A 17,023-nucleotide genomic window follows, 5' to 3' on the forward strand; every position below is an offset into this window, starting at 1 on the left:
ATGTTCTTATTTTCTTGATTGTTTTTTTAAGTGCTGCTAGACAGATTGCATTACACAGAGTAGGGATGATTCTGTCTTATGTTTGAGGAAACGTAGTGCATTACTAAAAAATGTTATGCAGACCACATAAATCTCATTACACAAGTTTTATGTCTATTTTCTTTCCTGTTTTTTATTATTTAGGCAGAAGAAATGCATCCAGGATATTCCAAATGCAATTATGTGTATTTGGCAAAGGTAACCAAGTCCTTTTAAAAATAATGATTTGTAGACTCTGGTGTTCTTACAGTGGTCTGATTGGAAACAAAATGTTTTTTCTTCTCAGTGCTATAAAGATCTTGGCCAGAAAAACAATGCGCTGAAGTACTGTGATTCTGCACTGTCAATTCTCTCAGTTACTAATGAGGTGGGTATTGAGAGTGATAACTTGTTCCCTTGTGACTGCTCTCTTGTCTTTGGCATCCATTGCTGCACTGCCGGTAACAACATAATGTTTCGGTTTTTCCTCTCAACACAGAACATTCCTTTTTCCTCCACTCTAGGTTGGCTCATTACAGTTGTCTGTATCAACAGCATTAAAAAAATCTTTGTTTGGGGAACTGTCAGGGACTTGTCTGTATCAGAAATTGAATTGTACTCTTTGTAATTCAACCCACTTCATTAGATCATCTTGAGAATAAGCAGTTGAGTGTGTCACTCTAGCTGTGCTGAAATTTTGCCCCAGACCTACATTTTTCTCAGTTGAAAGCATTCTGGATTTTTGTCCTAGTGTCTGCTCCTGAAAGCTTCTGGTTTGTGATTCTTGTCACGGGCAGTATATTAACTGCAGCAGAGGCAGATGGGTTATTAAAGATAGGCTTTGTCTTCAGCCACAGGGCAGTTAAGGAGGCACAGTTCTTCAAGTCACATCTGCTGGCATATAATTTGTGCTAAGAGATTATAATATTCCTCTTGAAGCCCATTAGAGTATTTTAGGCCCATTAGAGTATTTTTGGTATGCGGACTCAAAATTTCTACAAATATTTGAGAGATTTTAAATTGTTTATTTTCTCAAATATAAACCAAGTCATGGCAAGAAGGTTCACTCTGTCTAATCTCATGTAGAAGCAAGTTCCATGACTGACCTATGACTGGAAACATCTTACCATCCTAGAGCATGGCGAGTTCAAACCTGAGCTGTTTCAGCCTAAGGGACCCCCTCTGAGACAGCAGATGTGGTATGGAGAGAGAGAGAGGTGATTCCTGAGAGGAATTGGCCCCATCCCATTAAATTCTTTGAAGTTAAGGAAAAAGACCATTAAATAACTCTGTAACTTGATTGACAATAAATGCTGTGTGTGGAGCACTAACATGTTTATGTCAAGTGTTCCTGCTGGGAAGAAAGACCCCTGCATGCCTCACCAGCCGCTGCTCCTGGGTGGCCCAATTTTTGTCCCCAGTTGTAGTATGTACCAGTCATAAATTAAGTCATCATTGCTTAAGTTCAGTGTTTCTTTAAATATATATTGATACTGATACGACATTAACAATTATTTAATTCTCTTTATTCTTTATGTGCTGTTAAAATACACCTTCAGCTGGCCTACTACAGAACATAGGAAAGGCTGCTGTAAATTATCTGTTTAATATCCCATCACATTTCTGAAGTATCAGCAGACCTGAGAAGGAGAAGGAACCCTGAGATGAGAGCAGGAATTCAAGAGCAGTCTGAGGGATAGGTGTAGGTATTCTAGCAAGCAGTGTGGTGATGAGAATAAGAATTAACACTGATTTGTGAACAGAAGAGCAAGTATCAAATGGGCCCCACCAATTTTTTGTCCATCTGAAGAAGACAAGATGATTTGACCTCTCCTGTTTTGACTAATTCTATAGATATCACAGATTTGTCTCCTTTGTCTTGTTTACTTGTGATGTGTTTTGAGTTAAATTTTGGAAAAAAAAAGAGTCCAGAAGAATATGGCATTAGGGCAGTAGTATGTAATTCAATTTTAAGAAAAACAGCCAAGCACTCAGCACAGGGTAAAAAAAAAAACAAGTGCATGCTGAAAGAAATTACTGTGAAATGGAGATCTGGAACATGAACTCTGCTGTTGCTGACTGTTACCTCAAATCCCATCTGAATTCAAATATTACATGTTGTTTTGGTTATTGTGTTACAGAAAGACTGTTACTGATTTTTGGGAAAACGTGTTGGAAGTGAAGTGGTTCAGGGCTTGGAGCTGTATGTAGGAGTAACATTTAGTGAGATTAGTTTAAGAGGGGGAAAAGACTGTATGTAATAAGGCTGAAGAGGCATTGGGGAGAGAGTAATAAACAGATGCTAATAAAGTGCCTGAATTGACTGCAGCTCTGTAGAGGATGGGGTTTGTGGTCTGAAAAAAAAATGCAGGTCAGCAGCAGTCTGAGGATTTCTTTCTGTTTGCCACAGCTCAGGGTCTCAAGGTTGTCAGCAGTGTGGTATTTTGTCACAGTCATGTGAAACTCGTCATTCCCAAGTGCAATCATAGTTTCTCATATGAGTTTTTTCTTCAAGCAGGGGAATTCCTTTATTGTTTTTAAATGTTGGCTTCTATAAGAAACATGTATTTGTATAAAGGCATAAAATCAGGAGCAGACTGAGAGACAAAGTTGCTGGAAAGGTGCCACATTGAGGAAACGTGTAGTATTTCATGGTACAAATCATGTTGCAGAAAAATAATCATAGACAATGGTTTACTTTTTATTGCTTCTGCACATCCACAGTTTCCAGTGACTTCTGGGAACCAGAGGTGCTTGCCATCAGTAAAGTAGCCCATAGCTCATTTTAATCCTCAGGTCAAATTCTCAGCTGCTGTAACTCAGGACACTTCTTTGACACTTTTTCTAGGATTCATTTCATGTAACATTTCAAGTTAAGTGATATTATTTTTGTCTTGAATGTTATGTCACATCCAAATATCCCTCTGTACATCTGTTCTACAATTTACAGGATTTGTTTTAATTCAAAGGGTAAAGGGGCTTCCAAATATAGCTAATTTTTGTTAAAGGAAGGAAAAGTCAGATGACCTGTTTCAAACCTATTCTGAATCTTAAAAAGGATACAAGAAATTATAAAAAAAGAAACAAGTTCTGATTGAGTGAGTCCTGTAAATTAAGAGTTACAGGAGGATTTTTAAAAATAGGACAGTTTTTAAAAATAGTTTGGCACATTAGTCTATATATTTTTTTATTTTAAAAGGAAATATGTGAGATTTGGTTCAAATTACATCTGGAAAAACAAAGCTGATATTACAGTGCAACTTTAAAGACCTTGCTCTAGTCTCTCTAAACAAAAAACCTCCAATGAATCATACAATCCTTCCTTGGCCATAAATAGTGTTGAGTGGTACTTCACTGCTGGAGGTGCATGGGACATTAAATTGTCCAGTTTTTCTCTGGTTGCTACCCAGGTGGATAACCTCAGGGTCCTGGGAAACATTTGCCCCTTCAGTAAAAGAGATCCCAATGTTCAGAGCTGCTGTGAGTTATTGTAAGTGCATAACAGCTGCTCTGTTCATCTAGTGGATGCTGCATTACCCTTACTGAGACTCATTACTTTGTAGTGTGCTCAAAGCCTTGCTGAGTGTGACTACATGAAGGGCTGTTAAAACCAGATGTGGTGAACTATTGTGGTGGAACAAAATTACTTTTTTAGATTTGAAGACAAAAATGTAATTTAATTTTGAAATCATTAATGTCTGTCTTGCATACAGAAAGACAGAACAGGTGTGCGTGTATTTGTGTGTGTGTGTATATGGTTAAACGTGGTCTTTTGCTTGTAAGGGGAATAATACTCTAATTTCTTGTTTATTATAAAGATTATTGGAAGTTTTCAAGGCTGGAACTCATAGAATTTCAAGTCTCAGTGTAGGACTATAAAGTATAATACTCACAGAATTATTTTTTTCTTGTGTCTGGAGATGAGCATGAGTATGACAATGAACTCTGTGCTTGAAGGACCAGTAAGCTCACCACAAAGGAGTTAACAGCCTAGCAGAGAGATTAATATTTCAGGGTTCTAGTCTCTATTATGTTTTTTAAAAAAATTAATCTGAAAAGCAACAGTTGTGTTACAAAAAGTATAGTCTTGGAAGAGATGAAGCAGGAAAGCAGGAAAAATGCAAAGGAACTCTATTTGCACTGAGTTGTTGAATGTATTACTTAAAATGTAGATAAAAACTTCCCTGAAAAGAGTTTTCCCTAAGAAAATGTTTTACAAAATTATTGGTGATTTTGTGCACTCCATCCTTCCCCATAATTAGAAATTACGGCAATTCAGTGTTGAAATTAACAAGCAGGAAAGATTTAGATACTACAAAAATTCATGATTATGGCAATCACTTCTTAGAGGTGAGGAATGGAAGGAAGCAGAGACTTAAAAACTCTGCCTTCAGCCTCAGTGACATCTGAAACTCGTGTGGAGGAGGTGATAAATGTAATAATAGGCAGAAAAAATGGCTAAATGTTTACACAAGAATGCAGCTGCTGAGGAGAAGTCATGCTCATACAATTTTTTTAGAATTTTTTTACACCACCATAATTGATCTCTCTGGCTATTAATTTCATTTTTAATATTGTCTATAAGGAAAAAAGTGGGAGTTGCAGAGGGATGGAAGAGAGGTCAGAGTATAAACTTCAGCACTCATCAGCTGTTCTGTTCCAACAGACCATTTGTGTATCTGGATTTTCAATATTTTCTGAGAAACACCGACTCCAGCCACCATGGATTGGTCATATGAGCAGACCTTGTTGTGATATTTCCAACAGATCTTATTTGAAGCTGCTATCGTAATCTGTTCTTCTAAATAAGATTTTGAGGAGAAAAAACTAATTTACTCTTGCTTTTGAAGTGAAGGTTGCAAATTATGACTTATTTTTGAAAAAAACCTATCAGTTGAAACTGAGTAATTTGCGCTAACCTTATAAGTGTTTTTGTTTTCTCATCAACCAGAATATTTTCTTTTCCCATCTTCAGCTCAGTACAAAATGTCATTGTTTTCAGAGAATATTTGTTTCTTTAGATTTTTTGCACATTTGTCCTCCAAATGGCCAGCAAAAGTCAATGGTGTTTCAATAGAAAAAATAATGGAAGTGTTCACATTTGTGTTTATTTTGAATTCTGGGCTATTGTTTTCTTGCTAGTACTGTTTGTGCTGTTGAACAAGATTTTCCTAAAAGCTACCACCAAAAGCTAAAATATTTTTTGAGTGTGCTTAAAAATTCTGTTCTTTAATTGGTGGTTTTGTATACAATGAATGTGATTGCTTCAAGCTCAGGGAATGAACTTTTTTAAAACTCATTATAAAGAGATCAAATTTAAACTAAAATTCCAGGGGAAAAGGAGACATTTATTAAAGAGTTGCTAAAATAATTTGAGACTGCCCATATTTTACATTATTTTGCACTTCAAAGAATAGTCTATTTTTCTCTATCTTAGTGATCAGATCAATTTTCTATCTGCATGTTTTTGAAGTCCTTGAAAAAAAGGTTTGTTTGCATTGTGTACTTATTTCTTCTCTTCCTCTAAAATTGATTCTGAAAAGTGATGAAGATATTTTTGTGGTGTCACTGTTTCATACATAAGGATGAAATTTATCGTGGTAAATACCAAGCTTATTATATTTATTATTAAACTGACTATCACACAGTATTTGTTTCAACATCCTACCAAAGTTAACACAGTTTTAGGGTAGTTCTTAGTCCAGTGAGACTGCTCAGCAGCCAGTTCCCAGAAGTATGGAGTGTGTTTCCTCCACTGGCATTCTGATTGTGCGGGGCAGAGTGGAAGAAGTATTCACAAAGGTGGTGGTACACTCCAGGATTACAAAATAGATTGGCAAAAACCCATTTTGAATGTTTGTAGAGTAATTGGGCCAAGTCAAACTCCTGGGATTTTGAAATATATTATCTTTGAGGCAATATACAGAGTGAAGGAGAGCCTTGACATGCACCTTTTTGAGGGGCTGTATCTAGGTGTGATTATGGTTGAACTGTTTCAGCAATGACTGTGCAGAAAGAAAAGCTGTAGGTCCCATCATGGCAGAGGCAGCAGCCGGACAGAAAGAGGAGAATGTCTTGAACACCTAAAGCTCTGCATTGTATACAACAGTAAAAGAAAAACAGATCATAAGTGAAATTCGGTCTTTCAAGTCAGAAAAGAACTAGCCAATTAAAATTTTACATGGCTACTAACTATTCTCAATTGTGTTCTGCTGTTCTGTAATTTTTCAACAGTAGTCCTTGAACAAGCTGAACTATTTATTCATATTCTTCTGGGTGTGAAAGGGTACTTTTCCCTCTACTTGATGAATATCCAAAAATCTGTAATTATTGACAGCTGCATATTTTAAAGCTGTGCTTGCCTTGATCCTAAAAGCCTTGAGAAGTTATGGTTAATCCCCAGAGAAGATAGTGATAATATGAAAGAATATAGAATGCCCCAGCTTGTGACGTACAGCAGTCATGTAGAAGGTGGCACGTGGATGATTGCATTGGTGTATTACAATATCAAAGGATAAATCTAATGGTATTTGTACAATTTTTAGTGCTCTACTACAGTCACAACATCTCAGAGAGTCTGTCAGAACCAAGAAGGGATAGGATAGCATTTAGCTTTGTATGATTTATACTGTCCACAAGAGCTATTGCTCTCTAACAACCCTTGTGCATGTTTGGGAGTCTCTTCTGCTACAGTCCAGGATTTCTCCTGGAGCTGTGAGGGAATGATACAGCTGTACCCAAAAGCAGGAGCGTCTCTCAGCACCTCATTGCTGTTACTGCATATCAGAGTACAGCTTTGGACCACCCTTGCAGCCCAACTCATTTAATATACCGTGCTGCCCTGCTGACTTCAGTGAAACCCTACAGGATGCATGTCAGCTTGGGATTTGGCAGTGGTTGCAAACAATTATGTTTTCATTGGCTGGTGTGACCATTTTGGTCGTGGTCATAAGGGTATCATTCTCTGTTGACAGTTGGGACTTTGTCAACAAGTGCGCACATGTGCAGTGCCTTGGTTGAGTGTGTTAGCACATAAGGAAATTATTAGCTGAGATGGAAGGTAAAGTCATTATCTTTCTGTCTTGCCATTAATTACCATTTAATTTTTACATGCACATTTATATGTGTAATTCACCATGTATATGTATCAGTAATTTTTTTTTTAGCAAAGATTAACTGTCAAAATATAGACTACTTCCAGTTAAGCCAACATTCCCTTTTTCCCACCAGCTCTCTCTTCCTCCTTGCTCTTGTTTTCAGCTCCCTCTCTCCCCTTGTTCAGTCCCTGGCCTCCCAGGCCTTTTTTTTCCTGTGCATATCCCCTGTGGATGATGAAACAAAAAAGCAAAGCAGCAAAATAGGAATAAGGCAAAATACAGTCCCTGACCCTGTAATTTGAATACCTTTTGTGTAGCAGTTTGCAGAACATTTTGAACTCATATTCAACTCTGAAAATGATATAAGGAGTGTTTAATAAATGTAAGCCTTGACAGTAGGAAGACAAGGTTGAAAATGGCTGTGTATTCAGTCAGTGCTGAACTAAGCCTCAGGGTGAACAAATGGGACTGACGCAAGCATATGGCATTCCTCTTACAATTTGTACTTCTTCTGCTTGCCACACTCTAAAGAGAGAGCCTGCTGTCTGGAAAGAAAATGAAAAAAAGCTGACCTTATTGTTCATTTTCAGAAAGCCACGGATCCAGAAATCATAAGGAAGAGAGTTGGCCCAAGGCAGGATTTATGAGTTTTCTTTCCATTAGCGGTCAAGCTTTGGGCAATAATGAAGTTTTGACCCTTAAAACCAGAAACTAGTGCACTGAACAGAGTTGTGGCTTCTCTCTCCTTTTAGTATGTCACATGTCTTGGTCTGGAAGGACTCTCTCCAAAGGTGACATAATAGTTCCCTCCACTGACCATTCTCAGCTTTGTTTTTAATGCCATTACTGATTTTTTTCAATACTTTTGCCATAGGAGTTCTTACTGACTGGAAGCTGCTGGCTCAATTAATGCAACTCGTTAAGCAGTTTGCAGCAATAATTCCTGCTTTAACTGATGTAGTCCTGTTTTGAACTGGCAAACCAGAGGTAGAACTCTTTGCACGTTTGCAGTTTCTTCTCCAGACAGTTCTTAGAACAATCATGGGTTTGTTCTGCTCTTTTTCTTAAGCCCAGAGGAAGATTCAGGGAAGTTTGCCCAATGTTTTCTGGACCTTTGCAACTTGTAAAGCTTATTGCCCAATATAATCCTTTACTTCTAAGGAGACAATTATCCAAAAATTTTTGGAGATATATTTTTAAAATATACCCTGCAAAATGAGTAGGGAATCCCATCAACTCATGAAATGCTGAACACTACTCTGAAATGAGAAAACCTGCACCTTTATAATTTTCATCTTAGAAAAGTGTCATGAGAGTACAACCAGATACGATGAAACTTTTCCATTTCTTATTAGCATGGGACAATATCTGGCTTTTTACTTTTTTTATTTAATGGTGTTTAGAATAATTTTCACGAGTTGACCACAGTCAGTACAGAAAAGAGTATATTTTCCCTGAATTAAGGGGAAATTTTGAGTTTTTCAGTTTTTGTTGAAAGCAATGGCATGGTGCTCCAGACAGCCTGTAGTGACGTGGAGTTTAAGGGGTGCTCAATATTGTATGACATTTCCTTCTGTTAGAGTATTTTGGCAAGAGCTTACTGGCTTTGCAGTGTGTGCCTTTTAAGGCCTCTGATAAATGATTAGGCAGATAGTTTAGCCTATTGTTGCCAGTAGGAGTAAGGCAGTAACTCCAAGAGAAGTATCCAGCCTAATGTATTAATGCCTTAATCCAGACCAATAATATGATGTAGTTTGACATGTCTGGCATATGGTTTCTATCATCTCAATATTCTCTCTGTTCCTCCATGACATTATAGACAACTAACCAAAATAAAGAGAAGCAGGAATTTCTTCACCCATAAAATATATTCTAAAATGTTCTGTATTTTGTTCCAGCTCTTTGATTGATTGGGTAATGAAGTGATCCTGAAATTTAGTGATTACTTCACTGACTGCCTACAGTATTTTCTTTCAGAATATCCTGTGACATTATCATTAGAGGTCCTTGTCATTAGAAATACACAAAAACTGTAATGTGCAGGCATTTTTCACTTACAGTATTAAATATCCAAGGGCACGTCCGTTGGGTATTTGGACCCTTATGAGCCTGCAGGCATGAGGTGCTGGCATTCTAGAAATGTGGTTTTAAACTAGCGTGCATTTTGCAAGAAGAAAGTTTTGCAGCAGCAGCTGAAGGAAGCAGATTATATCCAGGGGACATTTAAAAATAAGTAGAATAATGGAGTTTTTATACCATGGTTACATGCTTATATGCATGTGCCCTTTTCCAAGCAGATTATACATGGAATAGCCAAAACATATGTCACTGAGTACCTGTGAGACAGTCTTAGGCCTGGCTTAAGTTTAAAGCCCTATGCAAAATGTGCACTTAAAACATTGGCCTAAAAGGAGCCTTTTCCTGCTGCCCGAGGAGTACAGTGTAGTATTGGCTCTGAGCACAGCAGGTCGCTTGCCTCTTACTCCCACATTGGCCCCACTCTGCCATGAGCCCAGTAGCATAGCAGAGCCCATTCTGGAAGATACTGAGGGTGCAGTCAGCCCATGGTGGCTATTACAGGTGGGTATGGCTGGTATGTACTGAAACCATGATTTTAACTATGTCATTAATTACATTTCTCAGTGTTTTCTTCTTAGTTGCCTACTAAATCATTAGCAAATATCAAACATCACAGCACATCTATGGAGAAACTGCATGTGGTCAGGATGCAAGTATATGCCAGCTATAAGGCAAGGCAGTACTTTATGCAATAAAGTTATATCCCAAGCTGAAGGGCTTACTGGTCTGCTGAGAAGGCTGTTTGTGGGCTAACATTTTAAGTGCTTTAACAGAGTTGTAAAGAGAGGGCCACCATCTGGCTCTTGTTTTCACTTCAAACTTTATTTTTGTATTCACTGATAAATTAACTTACTATGCAGTCTTTACATTTTGTGGCTGTTGAAGTTGTGTGTTATGTCTGTTGTTAGTAAAGAAATGTGGATAGGCACGTATTAGGCAAATTAAGGGATTTATCCTAAGTTGATGCATGGTTGTCTGTTTCTTTCAGGATAAAGAGGCCCAGAAAGACTTAGAGGCTTTACTTCTTACACTGAAGCTCTGATACTACATACTTTTAACTCTTCATGCTGTAATAAAATTGCAAAACCAAAATGAGAATCTACAGTGACTGGAAACTGCGGGTGTATTTCAGCTAAGTCAATGGAAAAACAGTTGTTGATTTTGGTTGGCTTGGATCACAGCCTTTAAGTGTCTGGCAATTATGATATTAAAATAATACATTCATTTTTGATTATTTATAATCTTGTACTGAAGTTTAATTTTAGATTTCTGACACTGTGAGTCTGATTCTCTGAACATGAAGTCCACTGCTGGCAATGGACATACTGGGGGTTAGAATGCAAAAGGAATAAATCTCACTCTTTGAAAAAGATTAATCAACTAGTACATGATGCCAGCACAGAACTGTGTGTAGCATAAACAAACAAAAAAGTGTTTCTATGGTAAATTATATTTATATCAACTAATTTACACAGATGTGTACAGAAGAATATCATGAATATTTATGTTTACACATTTCTCTACTCTTAAAAAAATTGCAATCTTGTTGGAGTTAAACAAAGCAGTTGCCGCAACAAACCTCTTTTTACTTTAAACCTATTGTTGGTTTTACAAAGAAATGTAAAAATTTTATAAATTAAATACTATAATTTATTTGTAACATCAAATACAATATTAAAGATCAGACCAATTAAATAAAGTGGTTTAGATTAATCTATTACAGCTGTGATGTTTAATGGATTTGTATCAGGACCTCCATCAAGTTTGTGAAGTCTGGCGCTCTGTCTTTGAAGAGTTGCCTAATGTGGTTTTATCAGAGTGTCCTTGAAGAAACTTGTCCAGCATGTGTCCATCACTAACCTTTTATCTATATAACATAACCTGTACATAAAAATAGACTACTAAAGACCTACTACTTCTGTCTTAGTGTGTTGGACAGCAGTGTTTTCAATAAAATGTAGCAAATAGGGAAAGAATTTCTATTCACTACTGGGGTGATCCAGAATACACCGGAGTCTGTAGAAGAATAGAGTCCAGTTGGGTTTGGCTTCTAATTCAGGATCTTAATCTAGTTGCAGGGAGTTTATCAGGGAGAAGTAGGCATATGTGTTAAAGGGCATAGAATTGAGTAAAGACAACTATATGTTCCCTTGATCTATTTGATGTGTAAGATAATGTGGACCACTTTATGGCAAAGACAGGGAGATCTTCACAAATTAAAATATGCATTTTAGTTTTTTCTAATGTTCATCCTGTGGAAAAATAGTTTCTGTATGCCTTTCCTCAATTCAAGAGTTCTTTTTTTTAATACATAATTTCAGAGAAAAGGGAAAACACAATGAAAGATTAATCCTAAGAGTTCCTTCTGTGACACGGTTGTGATTCACACAGAGTAATTGATTTGTGAACAGGGAAGCTGGAAAGATGACACATCATGATTTTGGTAAGGAGCTATTGGTAAAGTCTGCTTTTGATGTTTTCATAGCCAATGCAGGAAGCATAGTTTAAAAGAATCTACAAGAGTGATTTGTACTTTGGGTTGTTAACATTTCACTATCACCTAGGAAGATGTAATAAGGAGGCCTTTACTAAAATCAATTTTATGCTAATTGATATCCTTTGTAAAATAAATTGGATTATGCAATAGATACTTCATTTACAAGTAATTATTGGTGATAAAAGCTGAAAGTGTATTGGAGGAATAGATTAGAACAAGAAGTTACTTACATTAATTACTGAAATTACATGACGTAAGTAGGATTTGCTTCATTAAGGGCAAATATTAAGTCTTGAATTGAAGTAATTAACAGAAAAAGATTGGAGGAGACCAGGCTAGTTGTAATTCTATGGAAAAGGACATGCAGATTCCAGTGAGTGGCAAGTTAATCATGGGTCAATAATGTTATGTTTTTGTGAAAAAGCAAATTTCATACTAGACTGAATAAGTAAACATTCCCCATTGAATTCACATGAAATAACCTTTTACTCTAATTAGGCCTAATAAGTTCTAATGAGGTCTGAGCTAGTATTCTGTATCTGGTTTCAGGCACCACACTTGAGGGAGGTTGGGGGCTAACTGGAAAGAGTCCAGTGGAAAGAGAGACAAGAAAGATGAGAGTACTAGACAACATTATTTTGCGTGTAAAACATGAAAGAATTTGGTGTGTTTAGTCTGCAGGAGCAAGGACTAAAGGAGTATTCACATTTGTAAAAAGCTTTTGCTGAGAAGGCAGTAAAAAAAGAACCCCAAACCTCGCTGTCCGAGCTTCCTGTTCATAGGACAAGAGGTAATTGCCTACCTTCAGATTAGGCATTAGGAGAAAATAATCCTGATGATAACTTTGCAAAGCCCTGTGATACATTTCCTGAGAGCATTATAAAATCATTTACTTAAGTTTTAGTATAAAAGTTAAATCAGATTTCATACATTGGCAGTGTTTAAGGCACAGTTCATCCTCTGGCAGAGGTTGGACTATATGACTTCTTAAGATCCCTCTTGGCCTTGCTGTCCCTGAGGAGTGCACAACTCCAGCTCCCTGTGAGCCATAGGCACTCCTGCAGGGGTTCCAAAGTTGGTGGGCTGTGTTTGCACACGCTTGGCTCAGCATTTGGGCCCAGACTACCAAATGAGTTTGCACTCTGAAGTATTTATCAGCATGTTTCAAGACTTGAATTTAAAGATGTGCGTCATGACTGCCATTGACTATTTATTATAACTGTGGTTTTAATCTATGTGGTTAGATTTTTAAAGAAATTTATTATTTTATAAATTCTTTCTTTTCAGCCTTCTGAATTAAGGCTGTTACTCTGTTTTAGTTTTTGTTCATTACTAGTGTATACGTAGAATTACAAATTAACTTTTGTGAGAGAAAAGGCTGGACTTAATTATTTCATTCTAAATTGTCTTTAGTAGTTTGTAGAAATATTAGTCACACAGGTAAAAAACAGCTAAGATATTTTGTGCTTTTAAAGTTTTTACTAATTAGTATACATGAGCATTCTCAAATTTTTTTGTTTCTGATTTGCTAATCTGAGAACGTTTTAAATTGAAGCATGTTCCCTAGATTGTTCCCTAATTGCTCCTTGGGATAAAGCTTTTGCATTTAGTTGTAGGCCCAGGCTATCTGTTCTCTGTGTCATACCAGCTGGAGAAAAAGCAAGCATAGCTCCAGAGGGCCATATGTTTTCTTTTTTGTTTAAAATATCCACAAGCAGACAGTCACTTCCGTAGTTTTGTCTCTATGGAGGAGCTAGATTCTGTGGTTCTGTATTAACCCCCTGCGGGTTTGAGCCATATGGAGCAGATGGAGTTGCAGGCTTCCTGAAGCCACAGTATTTCCTTCAGTTCTTCTACTGTGGCATCTCTTGTTTGGTCTCTGCTCCAGTACATACACTGTAAGTCCTCTGTTGTAATTTGTCTCTTTACATACTTGAAAAAAAGTGAATTCAGGGGGCCTTTACCTGGTACCAGGATTTATTACAGTTAAAACTACTAGTTCTGCCGTCTGGTATAGTTGAGGTAAGTTTTATTTCTTGTGGTGAAGCTAAGGCTTCTGTCACCGAATCCTTATGCCTTTGCAGTTGTCCCTCTGCAACACACAAAGCACACATATAGCTGTCATACTACTTTGTTTAGAGCACTGTCTTTCCTTCTGCAGAGTCAACGTGAGATACACATTAGTAATGTCAATGCACAAATTTCTGCAATCAGTTAGAAAGCTGTCCACCAGTAGTAAGTAGCTGGTGATCTAGAAAAGGACGTGACAAGTCCTATGTCCATTTCAGTTTAAAAAAACCCCTCACCTAAATCCATGCCTACAACTCTTTTATTATAGTAGTAAGAGCCTGAACTAAAAAACAAACAAACAAAAGACCCCCAAAAGCAAAAAACAAGACTGAAACCAAAGCAACAATAAAAGAAGTGCGATGAAGAAATGACTGCCAGAGATCCAGCCATGTCGAACCCAAACATAACAACTTGTATGGATCTACTTATCTTCTGCCATTACTACATGATCACATTCTACTTGAAATACTTAGAACTGAACGGCGGTATTATGAATTTCAGCAAGATTGATGGGTTTTCTGGAATTTTCCTGGACATTCTGGAGGTTAGTTTTATGGTGGTTTTTTCAGTGGGCCCAGTAATGCCTTACACCTATTCCAAATCAGAAAGTCTTGTGGTAATATGACAAAATTGTACTGCAGCATTCATCCAGTGCAAACTCAAGAAGGAGTTACTGTGAAGGGCCAACATTATTATTTGCTCTTTTTTTCTTCTGCACTTAAGATTATATTCTTATTTTCCGACACTTTTCCTTCTTACAGGCTTCCAAATTCCTTGGAGAAGAAACAAATCAAGCTGTCTTGACAATACAAAAAGGAGTAAGCTTTTCTGGCCCTGTCTGTGTTTGTGTAACCCATGCATGTGTGATGCTGGGAAATGAAGCACTGGAACTAAGAATATGAAACATTAATTTATTATTTTTTTTTAGGAAATATTTTTCTCATTTAAATAAACAACCAGTCACTCTAGAAGTATCTGTGGGATCCAGTGCAAACTTGAATATTAACAATCTGATCTCCGTGCTTGGTAGTGCTGCTGACCCATGATGTGACTGGGGTTAAGCTACTTAGCTACATACCCAAGTTACACACACACAAACACCGCCTGTCCACTCTTCATATGTTTTGTTTATTAAGATTAATTGTGAGCTGGATTGAATTGCCTGTGTGTATAAAATAAAAATAGAGCTACACAATATTTGCAGGGAATATTGTAACCTAAACATGTGTTAACGATATGGGCATGAATATGGATGTGCTTTTTCCAAATTGAGTTCAGGTTTCTGATTCATAGATAAAGGTAACCAACATGGCCGTTGAAATTTCAGTCTCCAGAGAGAAATGTTCTTGTTTGTTGTTCATAAAAATGTGGTGAATCAGCAAAATGGGTTCAGCTATTTACTTGTGTTTTCCTAATTCCTAAGAGAATAATTTATGAAAAAATGAAAATTCATTTTTAAAGCTCCTGACCGTGGCTCTGAGTTAAGGATTACTGTTTTGCAGAATGGTAGGCCAGCTTACATAGTGCCCTATAAAATCATATATGAAGTCTTAAACAGTAATAAAATACATGTTTTTTAAGTTAGAATAACAGAATACCTCTAATGCAATGCTTTTAAGTGCAGAAAGAGGTTCATACAAAAGCACTGCTAGAATAGGTGTTGATTTTGATACCACCAGTGTATGGGTGTTGGCAGTTTCAAGCACAACAGTATTCCTGGTGCCTTCACCATGAATCCCTGAGCAAGAATTACCAGTGCACACTGGCAAAAAGACCATGATTGAGTGTGTGATCCCAGAGTCATTTGACATCTTCTTTGTTTTAGAAGTGTTTTTCTTACTGAAGACTAGTTTCACATGACTTGTCCTGTGACATTTTGGTGCCATTGAGAGCATGGCAATGCAGCCTCTGGACATCAGTGAGTCCTAGGCTTTGTGCCAGGATGAGATTTTTGAAGTACCTGCATGACCTTGTGTGATGTTTGCTTCTGTACATCCTAGTACTCAATCCAGCTAGTTCAGCAGTGCGCTGCTTTCATGCCCTTTTACAGCCAGGCCTACGTATCTGAACAGGCTGATTCAGGAAATGAGAAGGCAGGTATTTTCAGCTGTCATGGGAGAAATTCAGAACAATAGATCAAGGGGGAAAAAAACCCAAACTACTGGACCTGGACCTATATGATGTTTGAGCAATACTTTTATTTAGTTGTCCACCATACATGGTTTCTCTAAAGGCCATTAGTTTATTTTCTCTAGAGTTTTGTGATTACTCTAGCCTATTGCACACCACAAAATTTTTCTTCCCTCCCACAACTTATTTCCCCATCTGAAAAAATGGGGCTGACAAGGCTACTTTCACCTATGAGGATGGTTTGAAATAAAACATATAAGATAAACACATGGAGAACACACAGAGCAATAAGTGGTAAAATAGAGTTCACTTTTTAGGCCTCTTGTACTCTTTCGATCAGCCCCCAAAATGCTGTGAGGGAAGACAAAGCCTTGAGAAGCATTTATGCTGGTTCCAGGCTGGTTTGGAGTGTGTGGAAAGCCCGTACAGCTCAGTCTGCTGGCACTCAGACCTGTGGCACTGAAGTGTGTGAGCGGTGCCCCAGCTGGTGAGCAGCACCAGCCCGGCAGGAGAGGCAGCACACCTGGCTGGGCAACGAGGACAGCGGCCCTGATGAGGTTCAGGTGGGCCTGGCAGCGGGGAATGGCACATTTGGAGCCTGTGGCTGAGCATCCTTTGGGATGTGCACTGGTGGCTCAGGAGCTGTGCTGCTGCAGGAGGTGCAGGATGGCGGCTGGGCCTGTGGGGGCTGCTGGGCTGGAGGCGAAGGAGGGGTGAGTACGTATCCAGCTTCACCCTGCTGTGTCAGTGTCAGGAGGAGTGTGTGTGGGATACGTGTGTAATGGTGGGTACTGTAATGGTGGGTGTTCCACAAGCCTGCGTCTCTGCTTGTGGCACAGGCTGGCATTAAGTTAAAAGAGGAAATCTGGAAGCTGTCCCTTGGTGGAATAACCAAAGGTCGACAGGATTTGATAACTCTTTTAACTCCCCTCAGGTCTGCCATGACGCCTGAGGGGATGCTCCAGGACTCTGTCACTGCCTTGTGCTGTGGGGCACTGCTGCATGTGGCAAGTGACAGTGAAGCGAAAATGGTCATTTTCTACTTTCCTTGTTTCAAAAGACGTGTTTGTTCATGTTCACCAACTTAAATTTATATGGAAAACTACAAGGCAGAAAAGGCAGCTCAAATGCA

The 17,023-nt window shown here is 38.0% G+C and overlaps 1 protein-coding gene across 5 annotated transcripts in view; it reads left to right on the forward strand.

Moving 5' to 3' along the window:
* RMDN2 (regulator of microtubule dynamics 2) overlaps positions 1-15,084 on the forward strand; it is a 49,477-nt gene extending 34,393 nt beyond the window's left edge. The window contains exons 9-13 of one of the 5 annotated variants that reach the window (XR_008840016.1): positions 184-237; positions 326-406; positions 12,366-12,481; positions 14,030-14,305; positions 14,523-14,604. Coding sequence is in view for 3 of the 5 variants with exons in the window: in XM_056486505.1 (XP_056342480.1) it covers positions 184-237; positions 326-406; positions 14,523-14,663 (276 nt within the window). In the remaining 2 variants the exon portion in view is untranslated. Of the gene's footprint in view, positions 1-183; positions 238-325; positions 407-10,182; positions 10,912-12,365; positions 12,482-14,029; positions 14,306-14,522 lie in introns of those variants that run through there. The other 4 variants (XR_008840017.1, XM_056486503.1, XM_056486504.1 and 1 more) reach the window with 4 other exon arrangements.
* Positions 15,085-17,023: the final 1,939 nt, after the last annotated feature.

The sequence above is a fragment of the Oenanthe melanoleuca genome, chromosome 3, assembly GCF_029582105.1.
Source record: "Oenanthe melanoleuca isolate GR-GAL-2019-014 chromosome 3, OMel1.0, whole genome shotgun sequence".
Lineage (NCBI taxonomy): Eukaryota > Metazoa > Chordata > Aves > Passeriformes > Muscicapidae > Oenanthe > Oenanthe melanoleuca.